Genomic DNA, 14,050 nt, shown 5'->3' on the forward strand with positions numbered 1-14,050 from the left:
GCCTCCTTCTTCAAGGACCACAATTTCCTCCCAGACATGGTCGACGATGCCCTCCACTGCATCTCTTCCACTTCCCGCTCCTCCGCCCTTGAGCCCCACCCCTCCAACCGCCACCAGGACAGAACCCCACTGGTCCTCACCTACCACCCCACCAACCTCCATGTACAGCGTATCATCCGCCGTCATTTCCGCCACCTCCAAACGGACCCCACCACCAGGGATATATTCCCCTCCCCTATCAGCATTCCGAAAAGACCACTCCCTCCGTGACTCCCTCGCCAGATCCACACCCTCCACCAACCCAACCTCCACTCCCGGCACCTTTCCCTGCAACCGCAAGAAATGCAAAACTTGCGCCCACACCTCCCCCCTCGGCCTCCGATGCTCCAGGGAAAACAGCCCCAGCCTGTTCAGCCCCTCCTTGTAGCTCAGATCCTCCAAACCTGGCAACATCCTTGTAAATATTTTCTGAACCCTTTCAAGATATTTCCGATCTTTCCGGAGAGGAAGGAGACCAGAACTGCACACAGTATTCCAACAGAGTAGTAGGTATGATGAAGTAGGTATGTTCTCCTGTATAGTATCTATCTGTACACAGAGACGTTATATCAGTGTCTCCTTTTCTTCTGAAACAGATATTTGCATCTTTCACACGTGCTCTTTCTTGAAACTCAGCAAACATTTGGTGAGAGGGAGCCAGACATTTAATCTGTTCCAGTTACTTTTATTTACCTTGCTGTGAAATAACATAAGGAGGGACGTTGTGCTTAAACTCTACGAAGCACTAATCAGACCACTGCAGGAGTATGGTGAACAGTTTGGGGCCCATTATCTAAGGAAGGTTATAGTGGCATCCAGAGAAGGTTCACTAAGCTGATCCCAGGTATGGAGGGACTGTCCTATGGAGGAGAAGTAGAGTGGGTGGAGCCTGTACTCACTGAGGAGAGGCAACATTATTGAAACAAACAAGATTCTTAGGTGACTTAACAAGAAAGTTATAGAACATAGAACAATACAGCACAGAACAGGCCCTTCGGCCCACGATGTTGTGCCGAACTTCTAACCTAGATTACGTACCCATCCATGTACCTATCCAAATGCCATGTACCTATCCAAAGTTGCTTCCCCTTGTTTGAGTGTTTCGGACCAGGAGGGCATAATCTCAGGATATGGGATTGCACATTTAGCAGTGATGAGGAGGAATGATGTCCCTCAGAGGATAGTGAATCCCTTACTGCAGAGGTTGGGTTATTCAGTATATTCAAGTCTGAGATAGGCAGCTTTTGAAATCAGGAAGGGAATCATGGGCTGTGGGGGAAAAGGCAGGTAAGTGGAGTTGAAGAATATCAGATCAGCCCATGATCTCACTGAATAGCTGAGCAGACTTGATAGGTTAAACAGCCTACTTCTATGTCTCATAGCAAGACAAGACAGCAAGTTACATTTACATTCACTCACAGCGATCAGTACTACTTTTGTTCTCAATCTCATTCTGCACTTCCTCGTGCTGTGTGGAGGCTGTAAATATATGGATTGTTCTCTTTGCTATAGAGAAGGTAAAGGGGCAACTTGTAGAAGTACCAGGGGCTTCAATAGGACAATTAACACAGACCCTTCCACTGGCTGAAGGATCAGGAGACACAGATCTAGATAACTTGCCAAAATAATTAGAAGGGAGATGAGAGAATGTTTGTTTTCCCTAACACAATGTTTATACGCAGGTTGGAATGCACTGCCAGAGAGAACAGTGGAGGATATGTCAGCAGAAAATGAATAAATACTCAAACAGAAAGATTTAGATAGCCACGGGGCAAGGGCAGGGCAGTGAATCCCAAGGGACAGCTTTTGTAAAGAATCAACGCAGGGTCAATGGGTGGAACAGCCAACTCTTTGCTTTATGATCATTGGGCCTTTCGATTTAATTCTAACTAAAATCTTATTACACACACTTACTACAGGACCAGTGGTTTAGTATTTCTATCCCACAACTACCCACTACTTTTCACAGCCAGACAGTAAGCAAAGAATACAGCCCCGTTCAAGTCAATATCTCCCCTTTGGACAGTGTTGACCCAGTCAGTAATAGCCTAGTGACCCTGTGCTACAGGCCCACTGTGGCAAGTATATCCCGTCTTAAGCAGGAAGAACAAAACTGCATGCAATACTCCAGATGTGGTCTCATCAAGGGCCCATTTAATTGCAGTAAGGCTTCTGAATATAAATTCTCTTGTAATGAAGGCCAATATACTACTTGCCTTCCCAACTGCTTGCTGCACCTGCCTGTTTATGTTCACTGACTGTTGTACAAGGACATAGAGATCCCTTTATATATCTACGTTTCCCAATAAACAGTATTCTGCCTGTTTTTCACACCAAAGTGTATAACATTACATTTAGCTACACTGTATCTGCCATGGGTTTGCCCACTCACTCGACTGGTCTAAAATCACCTTATAGTCATTCAGCACAGAAACAGACTCTTTAGTGCAACCAGTCTATGCCGAACATAATCCTAGACTAAACTAATTCCACCTGTCTGCTCCTGGCCCATATCCCTCCAAACCTTTCCTGTTCACGTATTGACCCAAAAGTCTCTGGCACATTGTAATTATACCTGAATCCATCACTTCCTCAGAATGTTTACTCCACACATGAACCACCCGCTGTCAGAAAAAGTTACCCCTCACGTCTTTCTTAAATCTCTCTCCTCTCACCTTAAAAACTTACCCCCCTAGTCTTGAAATCCCCCCTCCTAGGGAAAAGGCAACTACCATTAACTCTATCTACGTCCATCATGATTTTATGAATTTCTATGAAGTCACCTCTTGCGCTCCAGTGTAAAATGTCCCAGCCTATCCAGTCTTTCTTTGTAACTGAAGCCTTCCATACCCGGCAACATCCTGGTAAATCTCCTCTGCACCCGTATGAGTAATGCAATCATATCAAAGTCAGTACACGACTCAAAACACGGCAGACATTTCTGACCTTCTACGTTTCCAGTAAAACGCAGAAACTCAGCTGTAACGTGGAAAATTACATGCCACTTGGCTGGAATCAAGCCCTCTCCTCACTTTAAAAAAAAAGTGGCCTTAAAGAAAATCCTCTCTCCTGTCTGGTCACCTTCAAGCTAAACGTCAGGAATTCAATCCCCTCCCTTATTCCTGAATGGATGCAGACTGCCCATACGTTGCAGCTGCTGGGTTTTGCAAATGTCTGCACGCTGACATTCCACAGACGACATCCATTCTCTCTCTCTCACAGAATCTCCCCTTCCCTGATGTCGGTGTTTCTCCTTCCCACAAATGGAAGAGGCTTTTTTTTTAGAAACAAGGGCTGCAGGCTGACCTTTGAACTGGAGACCCAGATCTGCTGGGATTTATCAGGTGCCGCGACGTCTGCCTCTTCAGGGGGACATTCCACCAGCTGTTCCACTCGGATCTCTGCCCTGCACAAGGGGCATCTGGCAGTGGGCTAGCACCAACAACAGAAACAAAACAGGAGGCAAATATAAATAGGACGTAGCCAAAGATCAGACACACTTAATTAACACATAGCAGGCAAAGCTGTTGCCCTTACACCAATCAACGCCTTCCACCAAAGCCACAAATGCTTTAAAAGTTCACCATTTGCATAAGACAGCCGAAATGACAGGACACTATAGCACACACCCCAGCATTTAAGGATTGGGTCAACGCTGGCTTCTTATACAGCAATCTTTGTTTTGAGTAACCAGCACTCTTGATAAACCAGCAGAAATACCATAATCTACTGCAATGTCTGAGTGGTTTTGCTGGAAATAAGTATAACAGTGATGTGCACACCCCCTGCGTTACAATTCTACTATTTACTGTGTGTTTTTAACGTTGGTTTTAGGAGGTACGTTGATGTTTTCACACAGACTTTTTGAGGAATGTTGATGCCTTGAAGCTTCGCTTGCTCAGGGTTTACTGCAGTTATAGAGTCAGAGAGATGTACAGCACGGAAACAGACACTTCGGTCCAACTAGTTACGTGTAACCTCTTCATTTTCCGGAATATTTGATGAACTAGCACGCTCCTGATCCCGGTCAATAAAAAGGTTTGCTGCATTTCCCTTTGTGGTCAACATCACTTCAGACTGGGATGGTTCTCCGCAGAGCAGAGAAGGCGGAGGCAGGGGGGTGGCAGATCAGTTCGAGGTGTACCATGTTCTGAGGGACAAGGACAGGGTAGATATAGAGAAACCTTTCCCCTTAGTAGAGGGGTCAGTAACCAATCGGCACAGTTTCAAGGTATGGAGCAGGTTGAGAGAGGGAACGTAAAGCAAAAGTCCTCCAGAGGATTGGGAGGGTGGGGGTGTCTGGAACCCGGGGCTTAAAAGGCTGGTTGTGGCGACAACACGCGAGACGTACAAAAAATATTTAAATCGGTCCCTGAAACAAGGCTCTGGGCCAAATGCAGCAAAATGGGATTAGAATAGATAGAATCCAGGAGAATTGGCACAGACATGAATGGCTGAAAGGTCCTTTTCCACGCTCTTTAGAAAATAACCTGTGGCACACATCAACATCGGAGGTGATTTTCTTTTAGCCAGAAGCATTAAGACTGTCATTTTTTAATATTGCAGAGTGAACACTACAATATAAATGCACTGGTGAGCTTACAGTTTACTCGTAAGCCTTTCCAACACACAGAGTAAAGGTGGAACTGCCTCACATGGAGCTCCCTGTGCAGACTTTGAATGAAAATTTGTTGATACCTTTTAAGGGTTTTTATGGTGCATCACATAAGCAAACTCCTGAAGTGGTGTTAGAGTCAGAGATCTACAGGCCGGAGAAAGACCCATCCACCCACCAGCTCTACTGGTCAGAAACCACCACCTAACTCAGGAACAATTAAAAGGGGAACATACGGCAACTTTACTTCACACCAATATGAAGCAGAACTACTATGTGCAAAACCGTGATAAAGCAGCCTCTAAACAGCCATGCCTTATGCAGACAACACTTAGGGGGAGGCAATGGCCCAGTGATATTAATCATTGGATTGTTTATCCAGAGACCTAGGTAATGCTCTGGGGACCTGGGTTCGAATCCCACCACGGCAGATGGAGGAATTTGAATTCAATAAAAATCTAGAATTACTGTCTAACAATGACTATGAATTCATTGTTGACTGTCAGGAACAACCTATCTGGTTCACTAATGCCCCTTAGGAAAGAGAGGGCCTGCCCTACACATGACTCCAGACCCACAGCAATGTGATCGTAGTTGACTCTTAACTACCCTCCGGACAATAAATGCTGGACCAGCCAGCAACGCCCTAATCTTGTGAATGAATAAAATAAAAACTTCATACATATATGAATGGAGGTTTCACAGAGATTCCAATCTCCCAAACAAATTCCTAATAACAAGGTCAAACACAAACATATCCAGGAATCCTGTGAAATTCCAGAATGAACAAAAAGCTGCGCTCGCTGACCTGCTCGCTCTGAATGACCTGACAGATACACGGTCTGCAGTAAACATGGGCACAGTGGGTAATCACAGGAAAGGTTAGTGATTCCAGGCAAATGGCACACTCTTCATCAGAGCCACAACTCAAAACCAGTTTCATTTTCTTCAGCAGTTTCTCCCGCAGTTCGTCAGGAGTGGCATTGTCTAGAGAGAAAGAAATAAAATGAGACAGCGAGAGACACACAATGTACTGACCTCGAACAGAATTACCCATCATCCTAATTTAAATAATTTGCACAAGCAGACAGATCGCCTATTCACCTCAGCACAGCCAACTGCTATTATCGTTGATCAGTTTACAACCAAATTATCCGCCGACATTTCCGCCACCTCCAAACAGACCCCACCACCAGGGATACATTTCCCTCCCCACCCCTTTCCACCTTCCACAAAGACCGTTCCCTCCGGTGACTACCTGGTCAGGTTCACGCCCCCCTACGACCCACCCTCCCATCCTGGCACCTTCCCCTGCCACCGCAGGAATTGCAAAACCTGCGCCCACACCTCCTCCCTCACCTCTATCCAAGGACCTAAAGGAGCCTTCCACATCCATCAAAGTTTTACCTGCACATTCACCAATATCATTTATTGTATCCGTTGCTCCCAATGCGTTCTCCTCTACATTGGGGAGACTGGACACTTCCTAGCAGAGCGCTTTAGGGAACATCTCTGGGACACCCACACCAATCAACCACACCGCCCTGTGGCCCAACATTTCAACTCCCCCTCCCACTCTGCCGAGGACATGGAGGTCCTGGGCCACCTCCACCGCCACTCCCTCACCACCCGACGCCTGGAGGAAGAACGCCTCAACTTCCGCCTCAGAACACTTCAACCCCAGGGCATCAATGTGGACTTCAACAGTTTCCTCATTTCCCCTTCCCCCACCTCACCCCAGTTCCAAACATCCAGCTCAGCACTGTCCCCATGACTTGTCCTACCTGCCTATCTTCTTTTCCACCTATCCACTCCACTTCCCCCCACCCCATCACCTTCATCCCCTCCCCCACTCACCTATTGTACTCTATGCTATTTTCTCCCCACCCTCCTCTCATTTATGTCTCCATCCTTCAGGCTCTCTGCCTTTATTCCTGAGGAAGGGCTTTTGCCCGAAACGCCGATTTTCCTGCTCCTCGGATGCTGCCTGACCTGCTGTGCTTTTCCAGCACCACTCTGATCTAGACTCTGGTTTCCAGCATCTGCAGTCCTTGTTTTTACCCAGTTTACAAAATGGCCTTGTTTGGATCAGTATTCAATTTGGTCAATTTTGATCTGTATTCACTCATGGGATGTGCTGCCGCGAGCTGGGCCAGTATTTATTGTCTGTCCCTAGCTGGCCTGGAGAAGGTGGACACCCTGGGGGTGAGCTTCCTTCTTGAATCTGCTGTGGGGTGACCCACAATGCCACTGGGGAGGGAATTCAAAGGTCTTGACCCAGCGACAGCAAAGAACAGCAGTATTTTTCTAAGTCAGGATGGTGAGGGGCTTGGAGGGGAACCTGCAGACGGGAGGAGACCTGCTGGCCTGTCCTCCTCAATGTGACCCAGGACGTCCAATTTTCCATTTCCATACGCCATCTAACTCTCAATGCTAACATCCCTGTCCCAGGCTTGCTGCAGTGAAGCTGGAGGAACAGTATCCAATGTTATACTTAACGCACTTTATAACCTTCATGACTCAACACTGAATTCAACAACTCTAGCCCATGTATCCATTGCACTCTGTCCTCCATTCAGATTACACCCTCTACCACCACTCCTCTCCCCTCCCCAGCTACATGTTGCAGAGCTAACCAATCACATATTCACACCTAACATTAACGCTTATTCTTCATCTGGATCACTCCTCTATTACCATTAACTCTTCCCTTCGCTTTCGCTCTGGGCACTCGTCATCTCTCTGCCTTACATCACCACCTTCTTTGTCAACAACACAAAAGATGATGCATTTTTGCTGCCCCTCTAGTTCAGAAAAAGAGTCAATACTGGATTCAAAACGTTAACTCAGCTTCTCTCTGCCAAACCCCTCTGATGCCCTGACATTCTTCTCTAAGCATGGCACACAGAATTGGACCCAATGCTTCAACATGGATCTAAATTAGGATATCATAAACATTTACCATCACTGTCTGCTTTTTGCACTCTGTGCCTCCACTTATAAAGTCAAAATTTTTAATGAAAAGAAAATTTATGTCTCTTCAATTCAACCACAGGAACAGGAGTGGACCATTCAGCCCAGAGTTCTGCCATTTAACATCATGGCTGACTTGTGTTTTCTTATCCTTCTCCAGTCCTCAACCCGAAGGCTGCTCCGAACCATCAGGATCTTCGCCATGGACAGTGTAAGGAGGCAATTCCCAGATGTACCCCAGCCGAAGTGGGATTGCCCCTCAGCCTGTACCAATGTGACACCCTCCCCCACCCTCCACCCCAAACACTGACTGAACTGGCCCCATGTGTTCACATTGCCATGACAACACACACTTTTACATGCTTGTAGCCTGGAGTTACGAGTGGTGATCGTAGGGTAGTGCTTCCCAAACCCTTTCCTCCATTTTGAGGCTCCAATTTTGGCCTGACCCCTGGCTGAGGGGGTGCAAGGTCGTGGAGTACTCAATAGGGCAGGATCAGCCACTAACGCATTGGAGCTGGCAACCCCAAAATCTCAGCTTGCCACTCCCCTATCTGCAGTTTGGGAATCCAACTGTGTTGGATCTAGTGATGTTCCATCACATGGTTAGCCAGGCATCTGTCCCATCCTTACTGCCTGCCACTGGTGTACGGTCAAGGGGTTTACAAGTTGACAGTGAACCCACTTTGCCAGGTTACAAATGCACCTTCCTTGGCCATTGAGTCCTGGAGTGGGCCTTAAGCATGAAGCTTCCGGTCCAGAGGCAGGGATGTTATCAAATGCACCACTAGACCACAATTTGTTTCTCTTCTACCTTAAAAAGGATTTCTACCTGCAAACTCTCCAGGCCTCAATGTTTCTGCAGCCCCTTTAAAAGCTATACCATATGTAGGAAGAGGAGTAGGCCATTCAGCCTCTCAAGTCTGTTCCACCATTCAGAGAGAGCATGGCTGTCCTAGGGTGTTCACTCCATGTCCTCTGACCCATACCCCTTAGCACCTTTGCTTAACAACTATCTGTGTCAGATTTAAACTATCCAATATCCACTGTTGCTGGTGGAAAAAAATCCAAATATCCACCACCCTTTGGGATGTAGAAGTGTTTTCTACATCTCTCCTGAACAGTCTGGCCCTAATTCTCAGACTCTACCCCTGGTTCTGGTATCCACAATCTGGAAATAGTTTATTCTGTTAATACCTTGAAGACTTGAATCAGATCACCACATTACGTTCTAAATTCTAGAGAAAAACAGGTGTAATTTGTCTCACCTCTACTCAGAACTGAACCCTTGAAGTCCAGGTATCATTGTTGCAATCCTTACACATCGGAAGAACAAAGACAAACTGGATTTCACATTTTCAGTTAAATTTCATCTGCCATTTACATACCTGCCCATTTTACCCATCTGTATCCTGAAGTCCATAATTGATGACTGCTGTTCTGAGTGTTTCTGCACATCTGCAAGTTTCATAGTTATGTCCTAAATTGTGAAATCCAGATCATTATGATGTGTTCACTGTAGGGATTCTATAGGATAATAGGGTAGAGGAATGGGTCTGGGTGGGTTACTGTTTGGCGGGTCAGTGTGGATTTGTTAGGCCGAAGGGGCTGTTTCCACACTGTAGGGATTCTATAGGTGTGAAAGTGCTGTAATCCTTAAAAACACTCCTGGTGTTGGTGTCACAACATTGACTGAGGTAGTGTTAGTGCCCAGAGCTCGGACCCCTGACTCCAGTAGGCCCAGAGCAGAGACTTGTGACAGTGTGACTGAGGCAGCGGGTGGCACCAGGAGCCAGGATCTCCTGGGGCATCAGCATCATCAGTGCTGTATCTGGAGCAGGGAACTCCTTGAGGCCTACTCTTGTGGAAGCATTGCAGAAACCCTGGAGCAGCGTTTGGGACATTGAAGGTGAACTTTTCTTTACATGCATTCTTTTGTAACTTAAAATGGTGCTGGATTGTGGTGACAAAACCCTTTTCTCACTGTACCTCCCTAGATACGTGATAATAAATCAACCACCCAGGGGTGGAGTGCTCACTGTTCTCTCTCCAATTGCTTCCTTGGCTGCGAAGTGGCGTTTTCTTTTTCTTTTTGGGTGGCACGGTGGCACAGTGGTTAGCACTGCTGCCTCAGCGCCAGAGACCCGGGTTCAATTCCCGCCTCGGGCAACTGTGTGTGGAGTTTGCACATTCTCCCAGTGTCTGCGTGGGTTTGCTCCGGGTGCTCCGGTTTCCTCCCACTGTCCAAAAATGTGCAGATTAGGTAAATTGGAAAATGCTAAATTGCCCGTAGTGTTAGGTGAAAGGGTAAATGTAGGGGAATGGATCTGGGTGGGTTGCGCTTCAGCGGGTCGGTGTGGACCTGTTGGGCCGAAGGGCCTGTTTCCACACTAAGTAATCTAATCTAATTTAATCCAATCAACCAACCATTCATTCCAAAAGACCCCTAGGGCACACGACAATAAACAACTACCACCCTACTGTGGGAAAACCCATGGTTCTATCTCAGTCCATTTTGTATTCACACTGCCCATTCAAATCTCATGAACCTCAATTGTATATCAAACGTCTCTGATACAGTCTCCTGTTTTATTGACGTTAGGATAATGACAGAAGTTCGGAGTCAGCTGCACCCACCTGAGGAACCCATTACAGCTGAAGAATTTGCAAACAGACGCGGATGACAACACAGCTGCCTCAGCCAGACGAGGATAGCGAGGACATCTGCATAATGTGTGAAAACGGATCCTTCACTGAAATATCTGAAAAATGTTGTAAGGCAGGTAAGTGTTAAATGGTGGACGTGTGTGTTTGAAAGCAGCAAACTGATATGTTCAGTCAGCGCCGTGTCCTCCCTGGACTCATGGGTTGTCAAGGCTTTACACATACAGCAGGGTGAGACAGCCACCAAATGGCATCCTCCCCGAAGTGCTCAGCAAAACAGGAGAGAACGGGAGAGTGAGAAAAGAATTTAAGACAATTGCAGATTATTTCTATCTTGTCCATGAGCACTGCCACAGAAGCTGAAGCACTTCATCAAAAATATGAAGTCCCAGCTGCAGTAAAGAATTTAAAATGAAATGTTTATCTTTGCCAAGTATCGTATGGAGAAACTAAAGACCTCAAACTCACGGTTTTCTGTCCACTAAAATAATATTTAAGCACTCTGATATACTTGATTATATAATTAAACAATCAAAATCACACTATCAAACGTATCTACACAAGGCATGTATTCAGAAACAATCCCAGTAAAACTTGTGAATGATTGTATACTGGCCCGTCTTATCTGGTCTACCTTAGACCAATGCTCCAGTGCATTCATTTCCAAGTACCGAGGTACCTCGATTATCCAAACGAGAGGGGCGGGCACTATTTCATTCAGATAATTGATTATTCAGTTAATGGATTTCCTCTGGGGCTCGGAGTTTTCTGTGACGTCTGTTCCCCGTTCAGGAGACGAGGCAGAAGCACACTGTGCACGAGACCCCGCCCCCCCACCATCCCCAAACCCGCTCCCCTGTCCATCCCCACCCACCAGCTGACCCACGTCTGTGTCCCCACCCCCCCCATGGCAGCCGGACTGTACACTAATAGTAAAACTGCTGCTGCCTTTTTGGGGATACGTGACCAAATAGACGCGCACACCCCTTTTTGACAGGTTCCACCTCTGCCCTGTACAGGACAATGTTGGAGAGATTATCTGGGTGGGGGGGGGGGGAAGACGGGGGGGGGGGGGGGTGGGAAGACGGGGGGGGGTGGTGGGAAGACGGGGGGGGGGGTGGGAAGACGGGGGAGGGGGGGAGAGAGACGGGGGGGGGGGGGGAGAGAGAGAGACGGGGGGGGGGGGGGGGGAAGAGACGGGGGGGGGGGGGGAGAGACGGGGGGGGGGGAGACGGGGGGGGGGGGGAGAGACGGGGGGGGGGGGGGGGAGACGGGGGGGGGGGGGGGAGAGAGAGACGGGGGGGGGAGAGAGAGAGACGGGGGGGGGGAGAGAGAGAGACGGGGGGGTGGGGGGGGAGAGAGAGACGGGGGGGGGGAGAGAGAGACGGGGGGGGGGGGAGAGAGACGGGGGGGGGGGGAGAGAGACGGGGGGGGGGGGGGAGAGAGACGGGGGGGGGGGGGAGAGAGACGGGGGGGGGGGGGGGGGAGAGAGACGGGGGGGGGGGGTGGGAAGACGGGGGGGGGTGGGAAGACGGGGGGGGGGGGTGGGGAAGACGGGGGGGGGGGGTGGGAGACGGGGGGGGGGTGGGAAGACGGGGGGGGGGGTGGGAAGACGGGGGGGGGGTGGGAAGACGGGGGGGGTGGGAAGACGGGGGGGGGGTGGGAAGACGGGGGGGGGGGGGAAGACGGGGGGGGGGGAAGACGGGGGGGGGTGGGAAGACGGGGGGGGGGGGGAAGACGGGGGGGGGGGGGGGGGGGGGAAGACGGGGGGGGGGGGGAAGACGGGGGGGGGGGGTGGGAAGACGGGGGGGGGGTGGGAAGACAGGGGGGGTGGGAAGACGGGGGGGGGCTGGGAAGACGGGGGGGCTGGGAAGACGGGGGGGGGGGTGGGAAGACGGGGGGGGGTGGGAAGACGGGGGGGTTGGGAAGACGGGGGGGGGTGGGAAGACGGGGGGGGGGGTGGGAAGACGGGGGGGGGGGTGGGAAGACGGGGGGGGGGTGGGAAGACGGGGGGGGGTGGAAGACGGGGGGGGGGGGTGGGAAGACGGGGGGGGGGGGTGGGAAGACGGGGGGAGAAGAGAGACGGGGGGGGGGGGGGAGAGAGACGGTGGGGGGGGGGGGGGGGAGAGAGACCGGGGGGGAGAGAGATGGGGGGGGGGGAGAGAGACGGGGGGGGGGGGGGGGGGGAAGAGAGAGACGGGGGGGGGGGGGGGGGGGGGGGGGGGGGAGAGACGGGGGGGGGGGGGGGGGGGGGAGAGACGGGGGGGGGGGGGAGAGAGACGGGGGGGGGGGGAAGAGACGGGGGGGGGGGGGAGAGACTGGGGGGGGGGGGGAAGAGACGGGGGGGGGGGGGAAGAGACGGGGGGGGGAGAGACGGGGGGGGGGGGGGGAGAGACGGGGGGGGGGAGGGAGAGACGGGGGGGGGAGGGAGAGACGGGGGGGGGGGGGGAGGGAGAGACGGGGGGGAGAGGGAGAGACGGGGGGGGAGGGAGAGAGACGGGGGGGGAGGGAGAGAGACGGGGGGGGAGGGAGAGAGACGGGGGGGGAGGGAGAGAGACGGGGGGGGAGGGAGAGAGACGGGGGGGGAGGGAGAGAGACGGGGGGGGGAAGAGACGGGGGGTGGGCGGAAGAGACGGGGGGGGGGAAGAGACGGGGGGGGGGAGAGACGGGGGGGGGGAGAGACGGGGGGGGGAGAGACGGGGGGGGAGAGACGGGGGGGGGGGAGAGACGGGGGGGGGGGGAAGAGACGGGGGGGGGAAGAGACGGGGGGGGGAAGAGACGGGGGGGGGAAGAGACGGGGGGGGAAGAGACGGGGGGGGAGAGGCGGGGGGGGAGAGGCGGGGGGGGGGAAGAGACGGGGGGGGAGAGGCGGGGGGGGAGAGGCGGGGGGGGGGAAGAGGCGGGGGGGGGGGGAAGAGACGGGGGGGGGGAAGAGACGGGGGGGGGGAGAGACGGGGGGGGAGAGACGGGGGGGGGGAGAGACGGGGGGGGGAGAGACGGGGGGGGGGGGAGAGACGGGGGGGGAGAGACGGGGGGGGGAGAGACGGGGGGGGGAGAGACGGGGGGGGGAGAGAGACGGGGGGGGGAGAGAGACGGGGGGGGAGGGAGACGGGGGGGGAGGGAGAGACGGGGCGGGGGGGGGAGAGGAGGGACGGGGGGGGGAGAGAGAGACGGGGGGGGGGGGGGAAGAGACGGGGGGGGGGGGACAGAGAGAGAGCGCGTGCGAGTGAGAGAGAGAGCGCGTGCGAGTGAGAGAGAGAGCGCGTGCGATTTAGAGAGAGAGCGCGTGCGAGTGAGAGAGAGAGCGCGTGCGAGTGAGAGAGAGAGCGCGTGCGAGTGAGAGAGAGAGCGCGTGCGAGTGAGAGAGAGAGCGCGTGCGATTTAGAGAGAGAGCGCGTGCGAGTGAGAGAGAGAGCGCGTGCGAGTGAGAGAGAGAGCGCGTGCGAGTGAGAGAGAGAGCGCGTGCGAGTGAGAGAGAGAGCGCGTGCGAGTGAGAGAGAGAGCGCGTGCGAGTGAGAGAGAGAGCGCGTGCGAGTGAGAGAGAGAGCGCGTGCGAGTGAGAGAGAGAGCGCGTGCGAGTGAGAGAGAGAGCGCGTGCGAGTGAGAGAGAGAGCGCGTGCGAGTGAGAGAGAGAGCGCGTGCGAGTGAGAGAGAGAGCGCGTGCGAGTGAGAGAGAGAGCGCGTGCGAGTGAGAGAGAGCGCGTGCGAGTGAGAGAGAGAGCGCGTGCGAGTGAGAGAGAGAGCGCGTGCGAGTGAGAG

The 14,050-nt window shown here is 52.3% G+C and overlaps 1 protein-coding gene across 2 annotated transcripts in view; it reads right to left on the reverse strand.

Annotated features, from left to right (window-relative positions):
* Nucleotides 1–14,050, reverse strand: part of hltf (helicase-like transcription factor) — a 73,985-nt gene that overhangs the window by 14,663 nt on the left and 45,272 nt on the right. For both annotated transcript variants that reach the window (XM_087993327.1, XM_043702688.2), the window contains exons 19-21: nucleotides 10,265–10,389; nucleotides 5,463–5,641; nucleotides 3,346–3,471 (exon numbers count right to left, since the gene is read on the reverse strand). In XM_087993327.1, the coding sequence (XP_087849453.1) occupies nucleotides 3,346–3,471; nucleotides 5,463–5,641; nucleotides 10,265–10,389 (430 nt within the window). The remainder of the gene's footprint in view (nucleotides 1–3,345; nucleotides 3,472–5,462; nucleotides 5,642–10,264; nucleotides 10,390–14,050) is intronic.

This window comes from Chiloscyllium plagiosum, unplaced genomic scaffold, assembly GCF_037043375.1.
Source record: "Chiloscyllium plagiosum isolate Xiang-an unplaced genomic scaffold, Cpla_swu_hap1 HiC_scaffold_13, whole genome shotgun sequence".
Classification (NCBI taxonomy): domain Eukaryota; kingdom Metazoa; phylum Chordata; class Chondrichthyes; order Orectolobiformes; family Hemiscylliidae; genus Chiloscyllium; species Chiloscyllium plagiosum.